This window comes from Pristis pectinata, chromosome 34, assembly GCF_009764475.1.
Source record: "Pristis pectinata isolate sPriPec2 chromosome 34, sPriPec2.1.pri, whole genome shotgun sequence".
Classification (NCBI taxonomy): Eukaryota; Metazoa; Chordata; class Chondrichthyes; order Rhinopristiformes; family Pristidae; genus Pristis; species Pristis pectinata.
The window spans coordinates 15,663,213-15,689,524 of NC_067438.1; the positions used below are offsets into that span (position 1 = coordinate 15,663,213).

The 26,312-nt window shown below is 56.1% G+C and overlaps 2 protein-coding genes across 6 annotated transcripts in view; one reads left to right on the top strand and one right to left on the bottom strand.

The window, feature by feature from the left end:
• LOC127585977 (uncharacterized) overlaps positions 1 to 26,312 on the bottom strand; it is a 55,775-nt gene that overhangs the window by 10,388 nt on the left and 19,075 nt on the right. Inside the window, exons 7-16 of the mRNA XM_052043735.1 lie at positions 22,836 to 23,346; positions 21,114 to 21,280; positions 20,021 to 20,261; positions 17,400 to 17,477; positions 15,043 to 15,277; positions 14,541 to 14,805; positions 4,919 to 5,142; positions 3,432 to 3,645; positions 3,209 to 3,346; positions 991 to 1,199 (exon numbers count right to left, since the gene is read on the bottom strand). Of these exons, the coding sequence (XP_051899695.1) occupies positions 991 to 1,199; positions 3,209 to 3,346; positions 3,432 to 3,645; positions 4,919 to 5,142; positions 14,541 to 14,805; positions 15,043 to 15,277; positions 17,400 to 17,477; positions 20,021 to 20,261; positions 21,114 to 21,280; positions 22,836 to 23,346 (2,282 nt within the window). The remainder of the gene's footprint in view (positions 1 to 990; positions 1,200 to 3,208; positions 3,347 to 3,431; positions 3,646 to 4,918; positions 5,143 to 14,540; positions 14,806 to 15,042; positions 15,278 to 17,399; positions 17,478 to 20,020; positions 20,262 to 21,113; positions 21,281 to 22,835; positions 23,347 to 26,312) is intronic.
• On the top strand, positions 106 to 25,737 carry LOC127586037 (butyrophilin subfamily 3 member A3-like). 5 transcript variants are annotated; one of them, XM_052043808.1, is made up of 8 exons: positions 106 to 155; positions 6,015 to 6,122; positions 11,176 to 11,292; positions 14,344 to 14,679; positions 21,055 to 21,339; positions 22,061 to 22,099; positions 22,190 to 22,216; positions 22,804 to 24,156. In XM_052043808.1, exons 3-8 carry the CDS (start codon positions 11,259 to 11,261, stop codon positions 23,340 to 23,342), a joined length of 1,260 nt encoding a protein of 419 aa, XP_051899768.1. In that variant the 5' UTR covers positions 106 to 155; positions 6,015 to 6,122; positions 11,176 to 11,258; the 3' UTR covers positions 23,343 to 24,156. The 5 variants fall into 5 exon arrangements, with proteins under 5 accessions (XP_051899768.1, XP_051899770.1, XP_051899771.1 ...); XM_052043810.1 differs by lacking the exon at positions 106 to 155 and adding an exon at positions 220 to 471; XM_052043811.1 differs by lacking the exon at positions 106 to 155 and adding an exon at positions 220 to 381.

The window sequence follows — 26,312 nt, forward strand, 5'->3', positions numbered from 1 at the left end:
TATCACGAAGCCTGACGTGTTGATGGAATGCTGATGTACCGAGGGACCTAAGGGTCCAAGTCCATAGTTCCCTGAAAGTGGTGACGCAGGTTACTAGGGTGGTGAAGAAGGCATACAGCACGCTTGACTTCAAAGGGAACAGAATATAAACATTGGTATGCTATGTTGCAACTTTACACAACCCTGGTTAGACCACACCTGGGGTACTGAGAGCAGTTCTGGTCACCACACTGTAGCAAGGATGTGGTTGTGCTGGAGAGAGTGCAGGGGAGATTCACCAGCACCTTGCCCCGATTGGAGGACTTTAGTGATGGGGAGAGATTGGACGAGCTGGGCTTGTTTTCCTTGGAGCGACGGAGGCCGAGGGGGGACCCGATGGAGGTGGATAAGATTATGAGAAGCATTGATGAGGGCGATAGTCTGAACCTTTTTCCAATGGTGCAGGTTTAGTCAAAAGAGCACAGGTCTAAGGTGAGGGGAAGGAGTTTTAAGGGGGATCTGAGGGGAGAGGGAGTGGGGGAGAGGGGAGAGGGGAGAGAGGGGGGAGAGAGGGGGGAGAGAGGGGGGAGAGGGGGGGAGAGAGGGGGGGAGAGGGGGGAGAGGGGGGAGTGGGGGAGGGGGGGAGGGAGAGGGGGGGAGTGGGGGGAGAGAGGGGGGGAGAGAGGGGGGAGTGGGGGAGAGAGGGGGGAGAGAGGGGGGGAGAGAGGGGGGAGAGAGGGGGGGAGATGTGGGGGGAGAGGGAGAGAGAGGGGGGGAGAGAGGGGGAGAGAGGGGGGAGAGAGGGGGGGAGAGGGGGAGGGGGTAAATGGGATTAGTGTAACTAGACTGAATGCAGGTGAGGTGGGCCGTGACGGGCAGATGGGACGGGGGGGGGGGGGAAGAGGGTAGGAAAGGTGGAGGTAGGTACTTGAAGGTCAGCAGACACAAGGTGGGCCGAAGGGCCTGTTCCCGTGCTGTGACCCTCTCCATATTCACACAGCTGCCTCTTGCCTCGGGGACCGGCCGGCTCCCCCTCCACAGCGGCCGGGCGGCGCCGGACCTCTGCCCTGGGCTCCGTTCCTCGGACACCCCGGGCGCTGGAGGTGCAGGGCAGGCAGTAACCGTGGCCGCAGTCCGGGCGCCGGGACAGAGGGAGCAGGACATAGTCCCGGCCGGGGGTGGACGTCCCCCGCCGCCCCGAACCTCCGCTCGCTTTCACCCTCCGTGTGGCGGCTCAAAGTCCGGCCTCGGGCGGGACACGGGGCGGGGCGGCGCGGCGATCATTCCCTGGGATTCCCAACGCCCGCTCCCCCGGGAGGGCTCGCAGCTCTCCCCCCGTCCCCTCTCCACCTTCACCCCTCCCCTCTCCTCCTCTCCCTCAAACCCTCCCCATCCCTCCTCCTCCTCCCACCCTCCTGTCCTCTCCATCCCCTCCCCCTTCCTCCCCCTCACCTCCCTCTCCCCCACCCCCACTCTCCCCATCCCCTCCGCCGTCTTCCCCCCTATCTCTCTCCCCTCCCCTTATCTGGTTGCACCTTTTACCCTCCAGCCTCCATCTGTAAACTCCCCCCTCCCTCCTCCACCGCTCACCTCCCCTGGATCCACCCCTCACCTACCGGCCGGTCTCACCCCTCCCTCCCACCTCTGGACCAGCTTCTCCCCTCTCAGGTCCAGATGTAGGGTTTCGTCCCGGACCGTCAACAAAAAACCTCCCCCCTCACCACAGACGCTGCTCGACCTGCTGAGTTCCCCCAGCAGGTTGTTTGCTGCCCAACCTCTGCAGCGCCCTGTGCCGCCAGTTCGGTGGGAGCGCCGTGTCCTCCTTCTCTCCCCTCCCCCCTCTTCCTCCCCTCCCCCCCCTCCCCCTCCCCCTCCCCCCTCTTCCTCCCCTCCCCCCTCTTCCTCCCCTCCCCCCTCCCCCTCCCTCCTCTTCCTCCCCTCCCCCCCTTCCCTCTTCCCTCCCCCCCTTCCCTCTCTCCTCCCCTCTTCCCCCTCCCCTCCCCCCTCCCCTCCCCCCCTCTTCCCCTCCCCCCCCTCCCTCCCCTCTTCCCCCTCCCTCTTCCCCCCTCCCTCCCCTCCCCCTTCCCCCTCCCTCCCCTCCCCCCTCCCTCTTCCCCCTCCCTCCCCTCCCCTCCCCTCCCTCCCCTCCCCCCTCCCCTCTTCCCCCTCCCCTCCCCTCCCTCCCCTCCCCTCTTCCCTCCCCCCTCTTCCCCCCTCCCTCCCCTCCCCCTCTTCCCCCCTCCCTCCCCTCCCCCCCTCTTCCCCCCTCCCTCCCCTCCCCCCTCTCCCCCCCTCTTCCCTCCCCCTCTCCCCCCTCTTCCCTCCCCTCCCCCTCCCCCTCCCCCCTCCCCCCCTCTTCCCTCCCCCCCTCCCCCCCTCTTCCCTCCCCCCTCCCCCCTCTTCCCTCCCCCCCCTCCCACTCTTCCCTCCCCCCCCTCCCACTCTTCCCTCCCCCCCTCCCACTCTTCCCTCCCCCCCCTCCCACTCTTCCCTCCCCCCCCCCCCACTCTTCCCTCCCTCTTCCCTCCCTCCCCCCTCTTCCCTCCCCCCTCTTCCCTCCCCTCTCCCCCCCTCTTCCCTCCCCCCTTCCCTCCCCCCTCCCCCCTTCCCTCCCCCCTCCCCCCTTCCCTCCCCCCTCCCCCCTCTTCCCTCCCCCCTCTTCCCTCCCTCCCCCCTCTTCCCTCCCCCCCCTCTTCCCTCCCTCCCCCCTCTTCCCTCCCCCCCTCTTCCCTCCCCCCCTCTTCCCCCTCCCCCTCCCCCTCCCCTCTCCACCTCCCCTCCCCACCTCCCCTTCCCCCCTTCCCTCCCCCCACCTCCCCTTCCCTCCCCCCCTCTGCCCTCCCCACCTCTTCCCTCCCCACCTCTACCCTCCCCACCTCTACCCTCCCTCCCCACCTCCCCTCCCCACCTCCCCTCCCCCTCTCCCCCCCCACCTCCCCTCCCCCTCTCCCCCCCCCCACCTCCCCTCCCCCTCTCCCCCCCTCCCCACCTCCCCTCCCCCCTCCCCACCTCCCCTCCCCCTCTCCCCCCCTCCCCACCTCCCCTCCCCCTCTCCCCCCCTCCCCACCTCCCCTCCCCCCCCTCCCCACCTCCCCTCCCCCCCCCCCTCCCCCCCCTCCCCACCTCCCCCTCCCCCCCCCTCCCCACCTCCCCTCCCCCTTACCATATCCTCTCCCCTCTCGCTCCTCTTGGCCTGAAGCGCCGGACCCGGACGCGTCCCCCGCTCTACCGACGCCGCCCGGCCGGCGGAGTCCCTGCCACCCTCTCTGCCCCCCATCGCTTCCCAGCTCGCCGCCGTGAACTGACGTCCGCATCCCAACCCCTCCTGCAGTCACTCCTTCCTGGCTCCGGCGTGGCTTCGCCTCGTCTGAGAACAGCCCACACCCACCCTGTTAAAGGTCTCCCTCCCAGCAACATCTCTGCTGAACATTTACAGCGCTGGTTTCATGCACCTTCTGCAGTGACAGTGTGACTGAAACACTGGCGTCGGCGGCGGCCGGAGAGTAAGACACCTCCCATGGTGCATGCAGCTCTGGCCGGACACGTTCGGGTTCAAATCTACCCGAGGGGTTCGATTAAAGACAATGCAGAAACTGAACAGCCGGGATGTCAGGGGCTGGAACATAACTGTGTACTCTGGGGGTTTCACATAACCTGCAAACACTCCTGAAACACGAACAGAAAGTGCTGGGAGCAACCAGCGGGTCGGGCAGCATTTATGGAGAAGCAGTCAATGTTTCAGGTCGAAGATCATCCGCCAGAACTGAGACGTTCACTCCGCTCCTCTCCCCACAGGCGCTGCCCGACCCGCTCAGTGTCTCCGGCATTTTGTGTTTTACATTCGGAATTCCCAGCTTCGAGGGATTGTTGGTTTTATTCACAGTCGATTTCTGGGAGGCTGGAATCTAATCGTATAGTGTGTTTGTGACTAGTAGTCTCACGGCGGGCGAGTGGGAAATGGAGAGTGGGGTAAACTGAGTGCCGTGGCCCAGAGGTTCAAGGGGGAAACGTGTGAAACACTGGGAGCTCGTTGTGTGTGTGTGAGAGAGACTTACTGATATATCTGTGTGTGTATGTGTGTGTGTGTGTGTGTGTGTGTGTGAGAGAGAGAGAGAGAGTTACCGATGTATTTGTGAGAGAGTTACTGATATGTGTGTGTGTGTGAGAGAGAGAGAGAGAGAGAGAGAGAGAGAGTTTACTGGTGTGTGTATGAGAGAGAGAGAGAGTTTACTGGTGTGTGTGTGTGTGTGAGAGAGAGAGAGAGAGAGTTTACTGGTGTGAGAGAGAGAGAGAGAGTTTACTGGTGTGTGTGTGTGAGAGAGAGAGTTTACTGGTGTGTGTGTGTGAGAGAGAGAGTTTACTGGTGTGTGTGTGAGAGAGAGAGAGAGAGAGTTTACTGGTGTGAGAGAGAGAGAGAGAGTTTACTGGTGTGTGTGTGTGAGAGAGAGAGTTTACTGGTGTGTGTGTGTGAGAGAGAGAGTTTACTGGTGTGTGTGTGTGTGAGAGAGAGAGAGAGTTTACTGGTGTGTGTGTGTGAGAGAGAGAGTTTACTGGTGTGTGTGTGTGTGAGAGAGAGAGAGTTTACTGGTGTGTGTGTGTGTGTGAGAGAGAGAGTTTACTGGTGTGTGTGTGTGTGTGTGTGTGTGTGAGAGAGAGAGTTTACTGATGTGTGTGTGTGTGTGTGAGAGAGAGAGAGAGTTTACTGGTGTGTGTGTGTGAGAGAGAGAGTTTACTGGTGTGTGTGTGTGTGTGTGTGTGTGTGAGAGAGAGAGTTTACTGGTGTGTGTGTGTGAGAGAGAGAGAGAGTTTACTGGTGTGTGTGTGTGAGAGAGAGAGAGAGTTTACTGGTGTGTGTGTGTGAGAGAGAGAGAGAGTTTACTGGTGTGTGTGTGTGTGTGACAGGTGGTGTGTGTCTGCGCCAGTTTGAACCGTGACCGGCTGTGGGCGGGTCGTTGGATGAGGAAGTCGGTGATCGGAGCCGGTGTGCGGGTCGGAGCCGGTGACTGGGCAGTTATCAGCGCTCGCAGCTTCCCGGGATGAACGCGGTGGGTCTGCCGAACCAGGCGGCGGGTGAGTTCCCGCTGGTCTCCTCGCCCGTGTCCCCAAACCCGGCTGTCAGTCCGCCAACCTCGCCCGGAGCCCCGCAGTCCCCGGCCCGACTGTCTGGGAACCCCTCAGCTGTTTCCCAGTCCCGGGACCTTCAATGGCTCGTCCACCTCGCCACGGTCCGCCGGTGATGTATCGGCCGGGGGCCCAAGTGCGAGGTTATCAGCTCCCCCTGAGCCATCGGACGGGCTCTGCCTTTAACACCTGGCTTCACTCGGTGGGTGGGGTGGAGGACCGGTCCTGTTCTGTTCCCTCTCTGCTGCCGGGGCTGAGGGTGTCTCAGAGCGGCTGCCGGCACCTCTGCAGGGGGATCAGCCAGTGGTCACGGTGCACCAGGGTATTTGCGGCGCTGGTCTCCAAAGCAAAGGGACGAGGTTCCACAGGCTGTAGCTGGGGAGTAGGGGAACACTGCGGACTCAGGCTCAGCATTGTATGGGGCCGTGTAAAACACTTGCGCTGTCCGTGTGACAATAATAAACCAATTTACCAATTACTTCCCGTGTCAGCAGGAGGAGAAAGAGACAATAGGAGCTGGAGGAGGCCACTCGGCCCCTCGCCCGCCCTACTATTCCACAAGATCGTGGCTGATCTACGCCGTGCTAGTTCCCCACAGTCGCTCCATTTCCAAACATTTATCCATCTCCGCCTTAAACATCTCCCCAGATCCGAGCTTCCCCACGCTCGGGGCCAGAGAATTCCAGAGATTGACCATGGCAGAGGAGGTTTCTGCGCGCCTCAGTATTAAAGAGACTGGCGCCTCGTCTTTGTGGCTGTGTCCCCTGGTTGCTGTCTCTCCCGCTGGTGGAAACACCCCGACATCTCCCCTGCCAACCTCCCCCGCCCGCCTTACATCTTACATGTTTGATTAAGGTTCACCCCTCGTCCTCTAACCGCCGAGGAACCCCAAACTGTGTTGGTGTTTTTTACAGGGAGACTATTTCCCCACGGTGTCTTGAGCTGGTCGCCCCAGGCTTGGGAAGCCTTGACGGTGACTGTCATCGCAGTCAGCGTAACGTCCTGGATAGCTTTTCGGAAAAGTAAGTATGGAAGGGGAGACAGAAGAATTGGGAGGGGTGGGGGGAGTGTGGAGAGTTTCACCAGTGATTAGCAAGGACTGTGTCCCCATTGGAAGCTGCTCCCATCTGTGATGCTGTGTGTCTGTGATGCTGCTGCAAGTAAGTTTTTCACTGCATCTGTGCACACATGGACTTGTGCCTGTGACAGTACTTTGACTTGGGGTCTCGATAGGAGGCCGGCCGCTGGTTCTGCTATAGTTGAGGGCTCTCACCAGTGGGCCGCTCCCTTGGACCACTTTCTGCCACGGTTCCTCCGTCTCAGAAAACAGTATCTGTGGTTTTCCTGATAGAAAAAACACCACTCACTCCAACAGAATTAGCAGCCGACTGATGGGGCCACTTCCCAGTGGGTGACACGCGTGCTTCTCATGAAGTCGCAGAGACATGCGGCGCAGAAACAGGCCCTTTGGCCCACCACATCCATGCTAACCCCTTTTGCCCATTCACAATAATCCCATTGGCCCGCATTAGGATGTTTGAGGAGAGACGGGAGAGGCTGGGTCTGTTCTCCCGGGAGCGGCAGAGGTTAAGAAGGGACATGGTGGGGGTATGTAAAGTTGCGAGGGGTAGAAATAGGGCAGACTGCAGGAATCACTTCCATAGGTCAGAGGTAGATCACTTTAGAGGACTAGATTCAGGGGAAGGGGAAGAGATTCAGAGGGAAACTCAGAATGAGAGCGGACCTCACAGAAACATTTAGAATGTTGAAAGGACTGGACAGAGTAGATGTGGCCAAGTTGTTTCCCTTGGTGGGTGAGTCCAGGACTAGAGGGCACAGTCTTAGAATTAGAGGGTACCGGTTTAAAACGGAAATGAAGAGAAATTTCTTTAGCCAGAGGGTCATAGATTCATGGAATTTATTGCCACATACAGCTGTGGAGGCCAGATCAGTGGGGGTGTTTAAGGGGGAGATAGATAGGTATCTAATTAGTCAAGGTACCAAGGGATATGGGGAAAAGGCAGGGAACTAGGGCTAGATGGGAGTAGTTTAGTTCGCGGTGAGGTAGTGGCACAGACTCGATGGGCCGAATGGCCTACTTCTGCTCCTTTGTCTTGTGGTCTTGTGATATTCATTTGATAAAACGTAATGGTCACTGCAATAGAATTAGGGTCCATGTTGTTCAACGCTGGGACAGTGTGACGGTACGAGAGGACACTCCCCAGTGATGGGACGGACAGATGATTCAGGATAGATGCGGACACCAGAGGCAGCACATGCTGGATTCTGAAGTAACGGACAAACTGCCAGGGGAACTGAGCGGGTCCGGCAGCGTCTGTGGAGGCAGAGATGTGGAGGTTGCCGCTTCAGGTCGAGATCCTGCGTCAGGACTGTGAGGGGGGAGAGGGGAGGGGAGAGGGGGCCGGTACAGGGGCAGGAGGGAGGGGCGGACCAGGTGAGGTGGGCAGGGATGGGCAGGTGAGGCTGGGGGAGGGGGGAGTGTTGCTGGTGGGTGATAGGTGGTACTGGAGGAGGGAGGGCCGATGGGGGGGTGGAACCAGGCGGGGGTGGGAGAGGGGAACCCAGACGGAGGGGTGGGGGTGTGACGGGCAGATGGAACGGGGAGGGGGAGGGATGGAAGACGGTGACCGAAGGGTTGGGAGAACTGGCAGCAGTGGGAAAGGAACATAGCAGGTGAAATCGGGACGTTCAACATCTTGTGTTTGGCCTCACTGTGGCAGTGGTGAGTGCCGAGGACAGACGGGTCAGTGTGGGCACCACGGAGGCACCAGGTGCTGGGATCCGGAGCAACACACACACACACACGCGCACACACACACACACACACACACACACACACACACACACACACACACACACACACACACACAAAACACTGGAGGGACTCAGCGAGTCAGGCAGCATCTACGGAGGAAAATAAACAGTTGACGTTTCGGGATCCTTCATCAGGACTGGAGTTCCTTTTGACTTTTCCAGTCCCGGTGAAGGGTCTCGACCTAAAATGTCGACTGTTTATTCCCCCCCCCCCCCCCCCGTGGATGCTGCCTGACCCCTTGAATTCCTCCAGTGCTTTGTGTGTGTTGGTCCAGGTCGGTGTGGGAATGGGGAGGGGAGGTGAAATGTCGTGTAACCGGGAGCTCAAGGTGACTGTTGTGTGTAGGTTCTCCGCAAAACGGTTGCCAGCTCTCCGCTTGGTGGCACCGATGTAGAGGGGGCTCCCAGTGTCCCTTCCCCACTGCCACCAGTCCAGCCAGGGTCTCTCCCCCTCTGTTCACCATTGTCATCCCTCCACTCCCTCGTTACCAACACATCACCCTCCCCACCCAGCTCCATCTGCCAATCACCCCTCCCTTACCTGGCTCCACTTATCACAGACCAGCCTCTGTCCCGACGTTCCGCTTCCCTCCCTCCCTCCCTCCCTCCCTCCCACCCATCACCTGCCAGCCCCTGTCTCAGCCCTTCCCCCTCACCTCATTACAGCGTCGCTCCCCCCTCCTCCCTCAGTCCTGAAGCAGGGTCTCGGTCCCAAGATGTCAACTATCCCTCCGCCTCCCCGGATACTGCCCAACCCGCTGAGTTCCTCCAGATTAAGATGATTGGCAAAGAGAGACCACTGTGTGACCAGTGGGTTGTGTGCCCCCTGCCTTGTAGCGAGGAGGAAACAGCCTTGTCCATGTTCAGAATACCACACCGAGAAAAGTTATAAGACTGTGGGGAGGGTTCGCTTAGCTTTATAAAAGGTCCAGAAGGCCTCATTCTGTGCTGCACGGTTCTACAATACTTTGAGCACAGTAACAGGGCCCCACGTTCACCTAACCCCCAGCAGAATAAGACGCAGGCGGTCAGATAACCGACTTATGCTGATTCTTATTTGATTGCTTGAGCGAGTTCGGTGAATGACGTCTCCTTTCACAGTCACGTGTATTTTCCAGACATTTAGGTTCTCTGCTTTACTTAGGTGTTCACAAAAGACAGAACATGTGAGTCATGGCTGTGGTAACAGGGAGTGAGGCGCTGATGTTGCAACAAAGTGATTATCTGACCCCACCCCACTGACTCCTAAACCACTGACACTGTGGCGGGGTTTCACTGGAGTCAGCAGTCTCTGCCGATGCCTGTGTCTCGGGTCAGACAGTGGGTGTTAGCTAAGTGCAGACAGACAGCATCTGCCTGCCCGTTGCACAGGGGCCTGATTGCACCCCCCTCCTCCCCAAGGACAGCTGTTACTGAGGCCAAGTGTCTTCTGAGGCTCAGCAGGTTGTTGTCTCACCTCAGGGTAAAGGTTGGGGGTCGGGTCCTGAGACTGAAGCTCATGAACCATGCTGGAGGTCACGGAAGGTGTGCTGCACTCTCAGAGATGCTGTCAGCCCGGTAACAGGTTGGTCTGACCAACAGAGTGGGCACAAAACTTCTGTCAGGGTTCAGACCCAGCCAACACCCAAAACGCACCACGAGATTGTGCATCATTCATGTTCGTGGGATCCTCCTCTGCACACAAAATGGCTCCTTCGCTCTCAGGGTGCTGCAAGGGGCCTTCAATGGCTGAAAAACGCAGCTGTCAAGTGAGGTACAGGATTGTGCGGAGTGTGGGCGACTCGTTGCAAGCTACTCTCAGCACATCTACTTATTACAGCTATTAAAGTTGTTCTATCTTTTAAATCTAGATTCTAAGCCGCATTCTGTTATTGCTTTTCCTTTGTCCTATCTCGATGTACTTGTGTTTTGAAAAGATCTGTATGGACTGCATGCAAAACAAAGTCTTTCACTGTGCCTCAGTACATGTGACAGTAAGAAACCAATTACTGGGAGGCACAGTAGTGTATTGGTTTTGGTTTATTATTATCACTTGTACCGAGGTACAGTGAAAAACTTGTCTTGCATACCGTTCACACAGGTCAATTCATTACACAGTGCATTGAGGTAGTACAGGGTAAAAACAATAACAGAATACAAAGTAAAGTGTCACAGCTACAGGGAAGTGCAGTGCAGGTAAACAATAAGGTGCAAGGTCACAACAAGGTAGATCGTGAGATCAGAATCCATCTCATCGTATAAGGGAACCGTTCAATAGCCTTATCACAGTGGGATAAACGCTGTCCTTGAGTCTGGTGGTACGTGCCCTCAGGCTCCTGTATCTTCTGCCTGATGGGAGAGGGGAGAAGAGAGAATGTTCCAGGTGGGTGGGGTCTTTGATTATGCTGGTTGCTTCGCCAAGACAGCGAGAGGTAAAGACAAGAGTCCAAGGAGGGGAGGCTGGTGTCCGTGATGCGCTGGGCTGTGTCCACAACTCTCTGCAGTTTCTTGCAGTCCTGAGCAAAGCAGTTGCTGTACCAAGCTGTGATACATCCACATAGGATGCTTTCTATGCTGCATCGACAAAAGTTGGTGTGTGTCAAAGGGGACATACCTAATTTCTTTAGCCTCCTGAGGAAGTAGAAGCACTGGTGAGCTTTCTTGGCCGTGGCATCTATGTGATTTGATCAGGACAGGCTGTTGGTGATGTTCACACCCAGGAACTTGAAGCTCTCAACCCTCTCGACCTCAGCACCATTGATATAGACAGGTGCACGTACACCACCCCCCTTCCTGAAGTCAATGACCAGCTCTTTTGTTTTGCTGACATTGAGGGAAAGGTTGTTGTCATTACACCATTCCACTAAGCTCTCTATCTCCTTCCTGTACTCTGACTCATCGCTGTTTGAGATACGGCCTACTACGGTGGTATCATCTGCAAACTTGTAGAAGGAGTTAGAGCAGAATCTGGCCACACAGCCATGAGTGTATAGGGAGTAGAGTAGAGGGCTGAGGACGCAGCCTTGTGGGGCACCAGTGTTGAGAATAATCGTGCCGGGGGTATTGCTGCCTATCCTCACTGATTGTGGTCTGTTTGTTAGAACGTCAAGGATCCAGTTACAGAGGGAGGTGTTGAGTCCCAGGTCTCGGAGTAATGTGACGAAATGATCGGTGTGGATGGCATGCAAAACAAAGTTTTTCACTGTAACTCAGTACATGTGACAATAATGAACCAATTTACCAATTTCTGTACCTTAACAGTAAGTTCTGATGGCTCGGTCTCGGTGTGGAGGAGAAGGCTGGCAGTGGAGATTTTACTGCAAGTGGTGCTACTTGGAGGAGCGATGCTCATCTCCTACTGGAATACAGCGAACCTGGGTAAGGGTTCGTGCGCGATAGCAGGGCAGACACCAAACCCTGCTTAAAGGCACAACCCAGCGTGTCTGAGCTCCTCATCCCACTCTATAAATCCCTCCATGCCTGTCCCTCCCTCCCTCCCCCTCCAACCCTTCAACCCCCTGATGTCTCTCTGCTCGTCCAACTCACTGCACCTCACCAGTTTTAATCATTCCACTCTGGCAGCTGCGCCTTCAGCTGAGAGGGCCCTTGGCCTTAGAATTTCCTCCCTACACTTCGACAGCTGGGGCTCTGGGTATAAAAACCGCCAAGTCATGCTGCAGCTGTGTAAAACTTTGGTTAGACCACCTTTGGAGGGTTGTGTGCACTCCTGGACACCACAGGATGTGGAGGCTTTGGAGAGGGTGCAGAGGAGGTTCACCCGGATGCTGCCTGGCTTGGAGAGTTCTAGCTATAAGGAGAGATTGGACAAACTTGGGTTGCTTTCTCTGGAGCGTTGGAGGCTGAGGGGAGACCTGATAGGGGTTTATAAAATGATGAAGGGCTTAGATAAGGGTATACAGACCAAAGGCAGACTAGGTGACCGTTTCACACAACACCTGCGCTCCGTCTGTAACTGCGACCTGCATCTCCCCGTTGCCGGTCACTTCAACTCCCCCTCCCACACTATCACTGTCAGTCCTCGGCCTCCTCCACTGCCGGGAGAATCCCAAGCGCAGACTGGAGGAGCAGCACCTCATTTTCCGTCTTGGAACCTTGCAGCCTAACGGCGAGAACATTGAATTCTCCCACTTTAGGTAATCCCCACCCCCCTTCCCCACAACCCCCCCCACCCCCCCACCATGCTTTCTTCTCTTCTTCCCTTTCCTAGCCTTTTTTTTTCCCCTCTCTCTCCCCACCTCTGACCCATCCCCTGGTGGATCTGCTCTCCCCTCCTCCCCGCACCTGCCCATCACTATCTCTTACCTGCATCTACCTGTCGCCACCCTGTGCCCACCCCACCTCCCCTCTTCTGTCCACCTATCACTGCTCTGCTTTGCCCTCCTATATATCGGGCTTCCCCTTTTCCTCTCTTCAGTCCTGAAGAAGGGTCCTGACCCGAAACGTTGACCACCTGCTTTTCTCCACGGATGCTGCCCGGTCTGCTGAGTTCCTCCAGCGTCGTCGTGTTTTTCATCCAGATTCCAGCATCTGCAGTCCTTTGTCTCTCTGGACCGTCAGAGTCCTTTACTCAGGGTGGAAATGTCTAATACTAGAGGGTATATCTTTAAAGTGGAGGGGGAAAGTTTAAAGGAGAGTTTGGGGTAAGTTATTTTACACAGAGCGGTGGGTGCCTGGAACGGGCTGCCAGGGGAGGAGGTGGAGGCAGATGTGATAGCAACGTTTAAAAGGCACATGAACGGCCGGGAATGGAGGGATACGGACCTTGTGCGGGCGGGTGGGATCAGTCGGATTTGCATCATGGTCGCCACAGACACGGTGGCCAATTAACCCACCGACCTGCACGTCTTTGGGACATAGGAGGAAACTAGAAGACCTGGGGGGATGGTCATGCAGTCACAGGGAGAACATGCAAACTCCACACGGACAGCGTCGGAGGTCAGAAGACAAAAGGGACTAGAGACTTTGGAATCGGGGATGACGTTGGAAGAACTCAGCGGGTCAGGCAGCATCTGTGGAGGCAAGAGGTGCATATCGACATTTTGGGTCGAGACCCGACATCAGGACTGAGAGGGGACAGGAGAGGTTGAGGGGGCTGTGGGGAGGAACAGAGGTTGGTAGGTGATGGGTGGAACCAGGTGGGCTTACAGCCCGAAGGTATGTTCTAACCCCAGGCAGGATGTGCAGGGTTAAAATGATGGGAAGGGGGAGCAATGAGGCTGTGTTGTGCCCTGAATCCCACCCACTATCTCCACCCCACAGGCAGTTTTACTGATTTAGTCTCCACCATCTGCACACAGACCAGTCTGGATGTATCTGCACACTCGCCCAGATGAGGTGGTGACCAATGACGTTGCTGTTCAGGGGAGTTATTGTCACTTGGTCTCCTTGCCTTTGGGTAATACATCTCTCCCAGTGCAAGACTATCCCACCCATGTGATTTGGATCGGCAAATATGAAGACCCCTCCTGAGACAGTGACGGGAATTAGAAGCCCCACTGCCACTGTAGCCATCATTCCCAGAAGTGCATTGTTACCACAACCCCCCCAAAGGGGTAACGCAATCAGTGGGCAATGGGACAGGTCCCGTAACAAACGGGAGAGGTTGGTGGTTCAGTGAGTGGTCCTGCCAACATTCACAAGGGGAAAGTACTGGCCTGCGGCTAACAGATCCCACTGCCCGCTGCAGGACCAGTCCCTGCCCCCTCGGCAGGGACCCTGCTGATCCATGTGGCCAGTGGAATGAGGGTTCACACCCGGATATGGCTGGTAGTTGAGCCACGGTACAGGGAGAAGCAGAGAGTGTTCGCTGCTCAAACATCGCGGAGGCAAACAGATTTGGTCATTGGTTTATTCCTGTCACATGGATCAAGACGGTGGAAAAGTTTGTTTTCCTGCCATCCAGACAGATCATTCTGTACGTAAGTACATCGAGGTAGCAAAAAGAAAACAGAACGCAGAATAAAGTGTTACAGTCACACAGAGAGTGCAGTGCAGGCAGACTATAAGGTGCAAGGGCCACGACGAGGTAGATTGGGAGATCAAGAGTTCAACTTTATCGTATAAGGGGTCCATTAAAGAGTCTTAACAGCGGGGTAGAAGCTGTCCTTGAGCCTGGTGGGACGTGCTTTCAGGCTATTGTATCTTCTGCCCGATGGGAGGGGTGGGGGGAGCAGAGAGAATGTCCAGGGTTAGAGGGTATTTGATTATGTCGGCTGCTTTACCGAGGCAGCAGGAAGTGTAGACGGAGTCCAGGGAGGGGAGGCTGGTTTCCGTGGTGGACTGACCCTTGTCTCCTTGCTGTGTGGGATCCTGCTCTGCATTGGTGGACATTGTTCCTTGGCTTCCAGAGCCCCAGGGCATCTCAATGTGCAGGACGTCCCTGTCTCACGCTCTTTCCCTTCGTCCTAGAGCTGTTCCGGGTGAAGGGACCGGACCATCCCACCGTGGCGCTGGTGGGTGCAAGCGCCGTCCTGAACTGTACGGTGGTGTCCCCCATACAGGACAGGGGGTGGGACTTTGAGTGGAGGAACCTCAGGACTCAAGACGTGATCCTGACCTGTGACGATCAGGGGGAGCCTTGCCAATCCTTCCGGGACGGGACACACCTCTTCGGTGACCAGCTGGAGGCCGGGAACGTGTCGGTCAGACTGGAGGGGATCCGGGCCTCCGATGCAGGGAGGTACCAGTGCACCGTCTTCTCCGGAACCCACACCAGCTCGGTGGTGATGGACCTTAGCGTGGTGGGTAAGTCACACTCGGGACGTGGCTGGGTCCCACCACCTCCCAGGGTCAGGCACACCATCCTAGGTGGCACACCCACCTCATCCCACAATCCTGACAGGATCCCTCTGCGGTACGCCGGGAGCATCCCTTCAATCACAGGGCACGGGAACAGGCCCTTCGGCCCAACGAATCCGCACTGGCCCTTTCACACTCACCCTGAGTTCTTCTCCCACCCACGCACTGGGGGACAATCCACAGCGGCCCATTAACCCACCGACCGCCCCCCCCCCCCAGATCGCTGGGACATGGGGAGGAAACTAGAGCACCCATGGGGGGGGGGGGGAATCCCCACGCGGTCACGGGGAGAACATGCAAACTCCGCACAGACAGCGCCGCCTGGGCACTGTCCGTTGTGATATCCCAGGAGATCGACCGGGATGTTGCCCCGATTGGAGGACTTTAGTGATGGGAAGAGATCGGGCAGGGTGGGCTTGTTATCCCTGGGATGAAGGGGGCCCTGGTAGAGGTGCGTGACGTTAGAAGCTGGACCGTCAGAATCTTTTCTCCTGGCAGGGGGATCAAAAACGAGGGCGTAGGTCTGAGGAGAGAGGAAGGCGATCTGCGGGGTGAGGATTAACACACAGAGTGGTTGACATCTGGGACGTGCTGCCGGAGGAGGGTGCGGGCTTGGATACAGTCAGTACGTTTATAGAACCATAGAACAGTACAGCACAATACAGGCCCTTCGGCCCACCATGTTGTGCCGACCATCAAACCTCGCCTAAGACTAACTAAACCCCTTCCTACCACGTATCCCCCTATTTTAAATTCCTCCATATGCTTATCTAACAATCTCTTTATCTCTCCTTATCTAACAATCTCTTGAATTTGACCAATGTACCTGCCTCCACCACCGTCCCAGGCAACGTATTCCATGCCCCAACCACTCTCTGGGTGAAAAACCTCCCTCTGATATCTCCCTTGAACTTCCCACACTTTACCTTAAAGCCATGCCCTCTTGTATTGAGCATTGGTGCCCTGGGAAAGAGGCGCTGGCTGTCCACTCTATCTATTCCTCTTAATATTTTGTACACCTCTATCATGTCTCCTCTCATCCTCCATCTCTCTAAAGAGTAAAGCCCCAGCTCCCTCAGTCTCTCCTCATAATGCATACTCTCCAAACCAGGCAGCATCCTGGTAAATCTGCACCCTTTCCAACGCTTCCACATGCTTCCTATAATGAGGTGACCAGACCTGGACACAGTACTCCAAGTGTGGTCTAACCAGAGTTCTGTAGACCTACATTTCAGGGGCTTTTAGACAGGCACTGAAGTAGGCCAGGAAGGATGTGGGCCTAATGCAGGCCAATGGGATCAGTGCAGATGGGCAAACAGGTCAGCATGGAGGTGATCGGCCGAAGGGCCTGTTTCAGTGCTGTACACCTCCGTGACTCTTGTCCAGTGGGAAACCTGTCATCCGCACAATCTCCCAGGAGTCCAGCAGGGAACATCCCGCCCCTCACTGCTGCCCCGGCCTCTCCCCCACCCACAGTGCCCTGTGTCTTGGGCTCTCCCGGGGAGGAACGCAGGCTGCTGCTCCGAACATTGGAAGGAATTGTCGGTAACTCCCACCTGCCTGCGTTCGGCCTGCTTGTGAGGGCGCCGGATCCCGGTTGTCCTCACTTCCTGCCCCGCCCCCAAGGCCCGCACATCTCCGGAGCTCTCACCCACTTGTACCCCCACCCAACCACCCATGGAGCAGCTGTCTCCACACAGTGCTTGCCCCTGCACTGAGAGCTCACCTGTACCCCCACCCAACCACCTACAGCCCCAGGCCTGCCTCCCACCAACTCCGCGCCATCGCCTTGGACCTTTGGGGGGGTAACCTAACCCCCTTGCCTCTAGCTCCCCAACCTCCCCATGCCCCAAAACATGGCCTGCTATCTCCCCCGGTGCCCGGTCACTGTAGAATGGTTCCAGTGGTGCCCATTGGGTCAGACGATGACCCACGGCCCGGTCCACCAGCTCTTGTGAAGAGACACCACTCTGAAGAAGGACAAGTAGGTTCTCCCCAGGTCCCTCGACCCACGTATACCCCTCCCCCGTGCTCGCCACCAAGGTCACCGTCACAACACTCATTCTGGGATCTTGCTGTGTACAATTTGGCTGAGGCACTCCCCACCTCCCAACAGTGACACTTCATCACGTGTGTGTGTGTATGTGTCTGTGTGTGTCTTTCTGTAAGTGTGTCTGTGTGTGCGTGTCTGTGAGTGTGGCTGTGTGTGTGTTTGTGCGCGTCTGTGTGCGTGCATGTGTGTGTCTGCGTCTGTGTGTGCGCGTGCATGTATGTGTACATTCGTGTGTGCGGGTGTGTGTGGGTGCACGCACTTTGAGATTTCAGAAGTCACGGAAAGCCTCCTTGTCCCCTCCCTCGTCCCCCCGTTTGAGATGCCCAGTATAACGGCCGTCACACATGTGTGAGATGCGCAGTGTAATGTCAGTCCCCCCGTGTGACATCACGGGTTTTTCAGGGGGAGGGGGTCTCAGCAGGCACACGGAGACCCCCCACCCACACCTCCCGCCCGGTGTGGAATGGGCTTGTGTGCAATGTGCCCTGTGAGCAGGTTCCTGTTCACCCCACTGGGTCTGGAGCCTGTCCTCTGCTGGTTCACCGTGGGTGGGGCAGGAGGGGGACGGGGTGCTGGTTATCCCTGAGTATCCCCTTGCATCCCCCTCCCGCACCCACTCTCCAAACGCCGACCCCTCCCGCAGCCGCTCCGCGCCCGTGGGAGATTTGGCGGCCCAGATTCCAGTCAGTGCCTGGGACGAGAAGCGCAGGGTGCCACTGATTGCTCTCCCCGGCAGAGGACACACAGGGACGTGCTGGGAGAACGCGCTAAACCTCACAGAGGGGTACAGGCCCTTCGGCCCACCAACCACCCACTTACACCATTCCCAGAGGGACCACACCCCTCACATTCCCCCTGGGTCGTCTACAACCCAATGGTGTGAGCATTGAATTCTCCAACTTGAAGTAAGCCGCAGCCCTCTGGGTCCCTCTCTCTCTCTCCTTCTGACCCACCCAGGTTCTCTCACCCCGTCGTCTTTTCCAACACACCCCCCCAGCCCCTCATTGCCCTCATTACCCCGTTTCATACCCTTCCCCCACCGGTAAGGCTCTTGTGTCTACATAAATCCAACACTGATCTCATTTACTTATTCTCCCCACATTTCCATCAGCACCCCTCCAGATTCTACCCCCGCAGTCACACACTAGGGACAATTGAGTGGACAATTCACCCATTGACCCCCCACATCTCTGGGATGTGGGAGTAAACTGGAGCACCCGGGTGGAAAGGAGGAGAACTTGCAAACTCCACACACACAAACACACACAGCACTGGAGGTCGGGACCGAACCTGGGTCTCTGGCGCTGTGAGGCAGTGGCTGTACCCGCTGTGCCATTAGACCACTCGCCTTGCCAATCTTTAGTCATTGAGAGGACAGGTGGGCCACACCACTGGTGAGTGACCCTGGGACACAGATTAGGAGATTAACTTGGAGACACAGGACACTGCAGTTGCTGGAATCTGGAGCAAAAAATCAAACTGCTGGAGGAACAGAAGCATCTGTGGAGGGAAATGGAGAGTTGACATTTTTGGTCAAGACCCTTCATCTGGACTGGCTCAAAACTGTCCATTTTCCTCCACGGACGCTGCCTGACCTGCTGAGTTCCTCCAGCAGTTTGTTGAGGGAGATGAACTTACTGTGCAAGCCAGTTTCGGCTCCCTGAAGTTACACACTGCAGCACCGAGCAGCGCCACGTTAACCCACGCAGGGCAGGAAGACTTTCCCTCGCTATCGGCAGCCCAGGTATTGGCAGGGCAACTCCCAACGGCAAAATACTGCAGATGTTGTAACTCCAAAATGAGAATCAAAACCTCAGGCAATACTTAGCAGGTCAGGCAGCATCTGTGGGGAGAGGAACGATTAACGTTAGCTGTGTTCACTGCCCACAGTCCCGCCTGAGCTGCTGAGTGTTCCCAGCACTTTGTAGTTTTGAGGATTAGAAATGTAACCAGTTTTAAGGTGCGGAGAAGCGGGGAGAAGCGGACAGAAGTGCGTGTGTGAGAAGAGGCTTGAGTGACGGGGGGGGCTGAAGGTTCCAATCTCACTGACCTTCCCTCTGTGCCCCCCACCCCCCTACCTCTCTCTGCCAGCTAAAACTTCTCAGTTCCAACATGTCTGAGTTGTGACTGAAGGCAGTGAGCTGAAACATTCCCTTTTGCATCTCCACAGGCGCTGCCTGACCCACTGAGTATTTCAAGTTCAAGTTTATTGTTGTCACGGGCACACATACCCGGGGATAAATGCCGTGAAAATTAGCTTTTTGCAACAGCAGCACAGAACATTACAAGACGAGGACAAACATAGTTGACATAAACTTTCATTAACACAAATTATACTTAACTTACACGTGTGCAAAAGAAACAAAGAGACAAGTACAAGATTGAGAGAAAAAATCTAGTCCGAGGGAGGGTGAGGGTTTTTCAGGTGGGTTCAAGAACCTGACGGCAGTGGGGAAGAAACTGTTGTTGAACCGTGAGGTGAGGGTCTTCAGGCTCCTGTACCTCCTGCCTGATGGCAGCATCGAGAGGAGGGCACGGCCCGGATGCTGGGTGTCACCGTCCTGAGACATCGCCTTGTGTAGATGTCCTCGGTGGTGGGGAGAGCTGTCCCCGTGATGGAACTGGCTGAGTCCCTCCACTCTCTGCAGCCTCTTGCGTTCCAGAATTTCCTGTTATTATATAAACAGGCCCTTTGGCCCAACTCGTCCATGCCGACCAAGGTGCCCACCAGGCTAGTCCCATTTGCCCATGTTTGACCGATATCCCTCTAAACCCCTCCTATCCATGTACTTATCCAAATGTTGTCATGGTACCTGGCTCAGCCAGTTTCTCCAGCAGCTCGTTTCAGATACATGTCGCCCTCTGCGTGAAGAAGTTGTCCTTCAGGTCCCCTTTTAAATGTTTCCCCTCTCACCTTTAACCTATGCCCTCTCGTTTCCCAACTGTGGTGCATTCACCCTATCTATGCCCCTCATGGTTTTATACACCTCTATAAAGTCATCCCTCAGTCTCCTACACTTCAAGCAATAAAGTCCTTGCCTGCTCAATCTCTCCCTCGAGTCCTGGCAGCATCCTCATAAATCTCCTCTGCACTCTTTCCAGTTTAATGATCTCTTTCCTTTGACAGGGCGACCAAAACTGTGCACAATACTCCAGGTGTGGTCTCACTAACATCTTGTACGACTTATGTTTAGAGACATTGACTCAAGTGGTGTCCGTCCATCCGGGCTTCACCATGGAGAGGTCCTGGAGGGTTTGGGTCCTGTTTAATGGGGATTTCCTCTGGATTTCCTCTGTCCCAGGTGTCCGTGAAGAGTGACCTTGGCAATCCCTTGCTTTGTGGAGGTAAAGATGAAGCTGAACTGGGAGCAGGCTGTGATTGGGAATGACAGGACAACATGTGTCCTGAGGATCAGTTACAACAGGGAACTGGGAGTTCTCCTCAGAGTCCGGGGTTGAATCCTTCGACAGGAGCCTGAGCAGAAAAACCCAGTTCAGTAAAACTCCAATAATCCGGCACACTCGGGACTTCGGTGTGCCGGACTGGCGGATTTCCCAGCCCATCGGATGTCGTTTCTCTCGATACCCTCGACACATTCAATTCACGTGCTTTAGGTGTTGCGAAGAATGGGAATGAATCTCCCAGTGAACCAGGTGGTTTTAAAAGGGAACATCCGGACATCCCGAAGCAATGCAGCACTGTTGACGTGTGGTCACTACCGACCTCAGAGGGCAGTCCACGTTTGCACAGCAAGATCCCACAAATAAGGGGATGATCCCTCAAACAAAAGCTGAGAAGGAAGATAGGGTGACAAGTCGATGCATCTGCCAACTGACAGCGTGCTGGATGCATCGACACTCCCTCAGTACAGGAAAACTCCGATAAACCTGGAAGATCCAGGGTCCCGGAGAGTAGAAGGGGAGTGTGGGAACCGGGGCCCAGTGAGTGGTGGCGGATTATCGGGAGTTCTACAGGACTGAGGGAGTGCCAGTGTGTCGGAGGTGAGGTCAGTTGGGTGACATGTTGACTTCAGACCCAATCTGCCCTTGTTTGAGGAATCAATGGGATTCCAGCACTTCCATTGATTAATCCCTCAAACCAATCAACTCCTCACTTGTGGGATCCTGCTGTGCGTGCATTGACTGCCTTGCTCCTATGTTATTAGTGTCCACTCAGTAAAAGTGCCTTGTTGCTTCAGGATGTCCCAACAGGCGCTATGTCAATGCAGGTTCCTTCTAACTGAGCTGATGGTCCCATTTGATTTCAGCCCTTGGGACAAAGCCCAGCGTATCTATTGAGCAGTTCAACGAGAGCTCCTTCCTTTACACGTGCCGGTCGGAAGGATGGTTTCCCGAACCCGCCATCATCTGGAAGGACAGTGAGGGGAAGAGCCTGTTGCCACTGTCGACGGTAACCAAGACAACGGACGAGGAAGGCCTGTACAGGCTGGAGGTCCAGCACTGGACAGCCCAGGGGGTCCCAACCTCTGTCACCTGCATCGTCCACAACAGGGTGAACAACGTCAAGAAGGTGTCCACTGCATGTACCAGAGGTGAGATTTTCCAACTTGGAATGTATTTTACAAACAATGCTTGCATGTTAATGACCGGTTTATTCAGAAAGGAACTGGAATATTTTTCCGATTCAGGCGTCAAGAGTAATTCTTGAGCAGTCCCAGGGTAGTTGAGTGTCGAATGGAACTCCCTCCGCACCATCCCACCACACCCTCCCGGGGTCAGACACGGAGTGGAAGCTCCCTCCGCACCGTCCCACCACACCCTCCCGGGGTCAGACACGGAGTGGAAGCTCCCTCCGCACCGTCCCACCACACCCTCCCGGGGTCAGACACGGAGTGGAAGCTCCCTCCGCACCGTCCCACCACACCCTCCCGGGGTCAGACACGGAGTGGAAGCTCCCTCCGCACCGTCCCACCACACGCTCCCGGGGTCAGACACGGAGTGGAAGCTCCCTCCGCACCGTCCCACCACACCCTCCCGGGGTCAGACACGGAGTGAAGCTCCCTCCGCACCGTCCCACCACACCCTCCCGGGGTCAGACACTGAGTGAAGTTCCCTCTACACTGTCCCATCACACAAACAACAGCTGGAATTCTCATCCCAAAATTTACTGAGGCAATGATAAGTTGTAATTCTATGAATTACAACTTGTCATTGTTACTGTGTTACTGACTGATTTCCATAGGGATTGAGAGCAAGATGTTGTACATACAAAGTTGAAAATTTGTTAAATAACCTTTTTGTGGACATTTACAGAACAGTTTCCATACAGTCAGTTCCACGTTGGTGAAACCGGTAAGACGTCTCACATTAAGATAAGGCACTATTTCAAGCTTTGGTTCTTTGAGCAGCCAGAACTGACCCAGGTTCTTTCTTGCTTCACAGAATGGAGACACATCCAAAGTTTCTCAGGTGAGTGAAGAGGATGGGGCCATGGGGAATTTAATCCGGCCTGTGTGTGAGACCTCAGGGAACAGCGGTCAGAAAGCTGGTCAACAGCTGGAGAGCGAGAGAGAATCCAGTGGCTCGGATGGATGTCTGGAGCAGAGACGTGGGTCGGCTGTGATGTGACAGAAACTATCCCATGCTGAGACAGACGGTCCGAGTGATGGTCTCCAGACCGGTGCCCACCCCACCCCAACCCCTGGGAATTCCTGGGGCTGAAGCTCCCCTCTAAAGCATGCATGTGGCTTGTAACCAAAGGCAACTCCCAAATTCAGCACAAGGATCTTCCTGCTCTTTGTGGGCCCTCACTGGATGATGGTCAATCCCTTAAGTTTGAGGTATCAGACAATGGGCACTCAGGGCAAGGAAGTGGTCAACGGGCACAGTGTGAGAGAGCAGTCACCATGGGGGTCTGGTCACTGTGAGGGAGCGGTCGACGGGCACAGTGTGGGGGTCCAGTCACCACGGGGGAGCGGTCACTGTGGGGGAATGGTCAACGCCCGTTGCGTTACGACGGTGCTGGTCTGCCAGTTCCCTCTCCCTTTCCGTTTCAGTGTCCCTGAGGCTGGACGCGGACACCGCCAACCCCTGGCTCGCCCTGTCGGAAGACCTGATCAGCGTGGTGGGGGACAGCCTGCACCATCCGGTCCCCAGTACCCCCAACAGGCTGCAGCTCAGCCCCTGCGTCCTGGCATCCAGAGGCTTCTCCTCGGGCCGGGCCTACTGGGAGGCGGAGGTGGCCGGGAACCCGGCCTGGGAGCTGGGCCTGCTCGGCGAGAAGGCCCACAGGAAGGCTGGGGTGGAGGGACTGGCCGGGATCAGCTTCTGGGCCCTGTCCCGCCTCGGTGAGATGGAGTATCGGGCGGTGGGCTCTCCGGGCCAGACCCTGGTGCTGAGCGAGGAGCCCACAGTGGTGGGGCTCTACCTGATCCACCAGCCAGGGCGCCTCTCCTTCTTCGACGCTGACAGACAGCTGCACCTCAGCACGGTGACCGTCGACCCCACCGACAGGCTCTACCCCATCTTCTGCCCTGCTCCCTGGGACCGCCAGAGGCCCGCCGAACCTCTGCGGCTGCGGAGGAGGGGTCCGTAGTGGTCTGCTCACAACTCAGGACTAACAGGGAACCCCTGCCCTGTCCCAGCAGGGCTGTGGTGTGGGGTGGGGGTCCCACTTAGCCTCAAGTGACCAGCCCTGTCTGAGAGATGGCAACATGAGCCCGCGTCTGGATTACTGTTGCTCGTCACACAACATTGGAGGGACTCTGGTCTTCTCCAGTGATGACCTGGACCAGTTTGATAAGGATCAGGAGATCCACTGATTAATCCCCGTCACAAGGTGTTCACGGATCGGAGGCCTCACCAACACTCAGTGGGGAGGGAAACAGCTCTCCAGGCACCTGAGGGCCGACATCCAGCAGGGAACCCCAGGCCTGGAAGGGGCGATGGTGGACGGAGAGGGTGCCGGAGACCCAGTGACACTGCAGACCACAGCGTACGCAGGTTCAATCCCCAGCCCAAACACACAAGGTCCCACCACATGGGGAACCGAGGAAAGAGGGGAAGTTAAGGACGGCAGCAGTCCGTGCCGGCTGGGAACACTTCAGAGACCCTCCCCAACCATTACTGCCCTGGACACTCGCAGGGTAATCCGTTCAGTCCCATCCTGCTGGCTCTCCTGACCAACAAGTCACAGGGGCCACGTCAATGGAACCAAGGTGCCTCAGAGTACAGCGGCACCCCAATAATCCTGCACCCGATTGTTGGGACACCCTGTCAGCTGGCTCACTCATTCACTCGGAGTGCGGGCCAGGCTCCAGAGCGGAAGTGGGGTGTGTGGCTGAGACCAGGGTCCGGACCGTGGGCTGGGAATGTGGCCAGAGCCGGGATTGGGAACACTGGGGGGGGGGGGGGGGGGGGGGGGAGAAAGAAGATCAGGAATGTGTGTCGGTCTACAGCTGGAGACAGGATCCAGAGAGTTTGTGTTTCCTGCTCCCTTTAACCTCAGCGGGTTCCCTGAGAAGTTTATTGTACTAACGTGTAACATGTAAAAAAAAATGTGACACAGTGTTGGGGTGTTATTGGGAGAACCATCCAATAATCTGGAAAACCTGACAGTCCAGCTCCAACATCCTGAGTGTGCCAGATTATCAGAGTGTGAGGTGCCACGGTTCCAGCTCCCTGCCTTGCCAGGGTACAAGAGGACGGATCAGGCAGATCCAGGAAGCAGTTCAAGGCCCCTACCCCATGACTGAAGGGGATGGGATTGAGAACCCCCAGCCCTGGTGTCCGGAGCACACAGACTCCCTGTGGAACACTCCCCTCCATCACCTCTCCCCCTTCCGTGGAAGAGTCTGCAGTTCAGAACCCACGAAACCTATTGGAATGTGGACTCCGATACTCCCGGTTACCAGTTTCCCAAACAGTGGGTTAAATAGTTGATCCTCCTGGTTAGTATCTTTCATAATAGAGGATCTAATGTTATCATTCTGGTTAACCATTTACCAAGCAGTGGGACTACTGCATTATGCTCCCAATTCCCAGACTTCTGCTCGCAAGTGCTCCTCCAATATATAACCAGCCCCTCTCTGCTCCCCCACTACAACTGACCTTTGGTTGACTGAACATCCTCCTCATTCCATCCCCCAAGATTCAGTAGAAAAGCTCCTCGGCCAGTTCCGGCGAGTTGGGCAGGCTTGTTCTGGAGCACGGACCCCCACTGAGGACAAGGCTCAGTGTTTGTGTGGCTCAGACAGTGTCTCTCCACAGTGGTTGGTATCCAATGATCCACTGAAAATAAACTAAACTTGTACTGAAAAGCTAGTTGTCTCTCCCTTCTGTTAATTTTCAGCTCAGTCTCTTCGAAAGCACGGGGGTGGGGGTGGTTGCTTGAATGCAGCACAGAGACAATGTTCTGCCCTCACAGGTATCTCCACTCCTCCCCAGGCCAGTATCCAATCTCCAGCCACCCAGGTGTCCCACTGTATTGTGGAGGGTGGTGGCTGTCACGTGACAGTACTGACCCCATCCGGTCATATGACAGCACGGCACCTACCTGGTCAGAAGACACTGACACTGTCAATCAAGGTTTGGCGCCGCCCAGACCCATTAGCGCACACCTTTGATCACCTTTGCTCCCGGCACACTTGACCATTGGCCCTTTTGAACTACCTGGCTGGATCACCCCCAGCCCTCTAGCACTATAAAGAGTGCCACATGCTTGGTTCTGCCTCAGTTGTCTCCAAGGGACACTGAGGCAAGCTGTGCACTGCTTAAAAGTAATTAGTTAAGGATCCCTGGGACCACTGAACCAATGCTTGCACTGAGGTCAAGGGGTGGCAGGCACCATTTTGTTCTGTACTTGTACTGTTCTGTCTTGTACTATGTGTGTGTCTCACCCTTGTTGCGATTCCCTCCCCCACGTTCACCCGTGTGTGTATTGCCCCAGTTATCTTTTCCTGTGTTTGTCTTTGTAAATAAAATCATTTTAACTCCAAAGACCATGTCCAGAGTCCTTGCCCTTTGAGACCTTACGAACTTGTCTTACAACACCCACCAATCTACAGATGCTGCTCACCCCACACCTGTGCCCAGGTAACCAATGTGAAGGCAGCGTTAAGAGCTCAGTGGTAGCAGACACAAGCAAGAGAATCCCCAACCACTCAACCGGGCAGTAGTGACCCCTGCACTAAGACTGGGATGTCCTACAGCAGGCAGCTCAAGGCACTGGATGGAATCCACCAATGCTGTCTCTGCAAAATCCTTCATGTTCCCCAGAAGGACAAGCGAATGGACATCAGCTCCTTCCTCACTACACACTTTCTACCCCACCCCACTCCCCTCCCCTCCCCCAGCCAACCACTAAAACCTGGTCAGTGGACAACCCCCTCAGCACTGGCTTCACAAGCCTGACACTCCAAACCAGGTTGAGACCAAGGGGGCAGAGTTTGTCTACCAGTAACCCAAACTTCAACACTAGTCGGGACAGTAGGTTACTTGTTTAGCATTGCCAACCCATCCCCCCTGCAGGGAGCAACGTGGAAGATCCTCTGCCTCACAGCTCCAG

Bases quoted from the DNA above. Each gene is read 5' to 3' on its own strand.
- LOC127586037 (XM_052043807.1), top strand. From the start codon at position 5,016: ATGAACGCGGTGGGTCTGCCGAACCAGGCGGCGG. The intron at 5,050-6,014 runs GTGAGTTCCCGC...TGTTTTTTACAG, and splicing joins TCTGCCGAACCAGGCGGCGG to GGAGACTATTTCCCCACGGT. The intron at 22,100-22,189 runs GTAAGACGTCTC...CTTGCTTCACAG, and splicing joins GTTCCACGTTGGTGAAACCG to AATGGAGACACATCCAAAGT.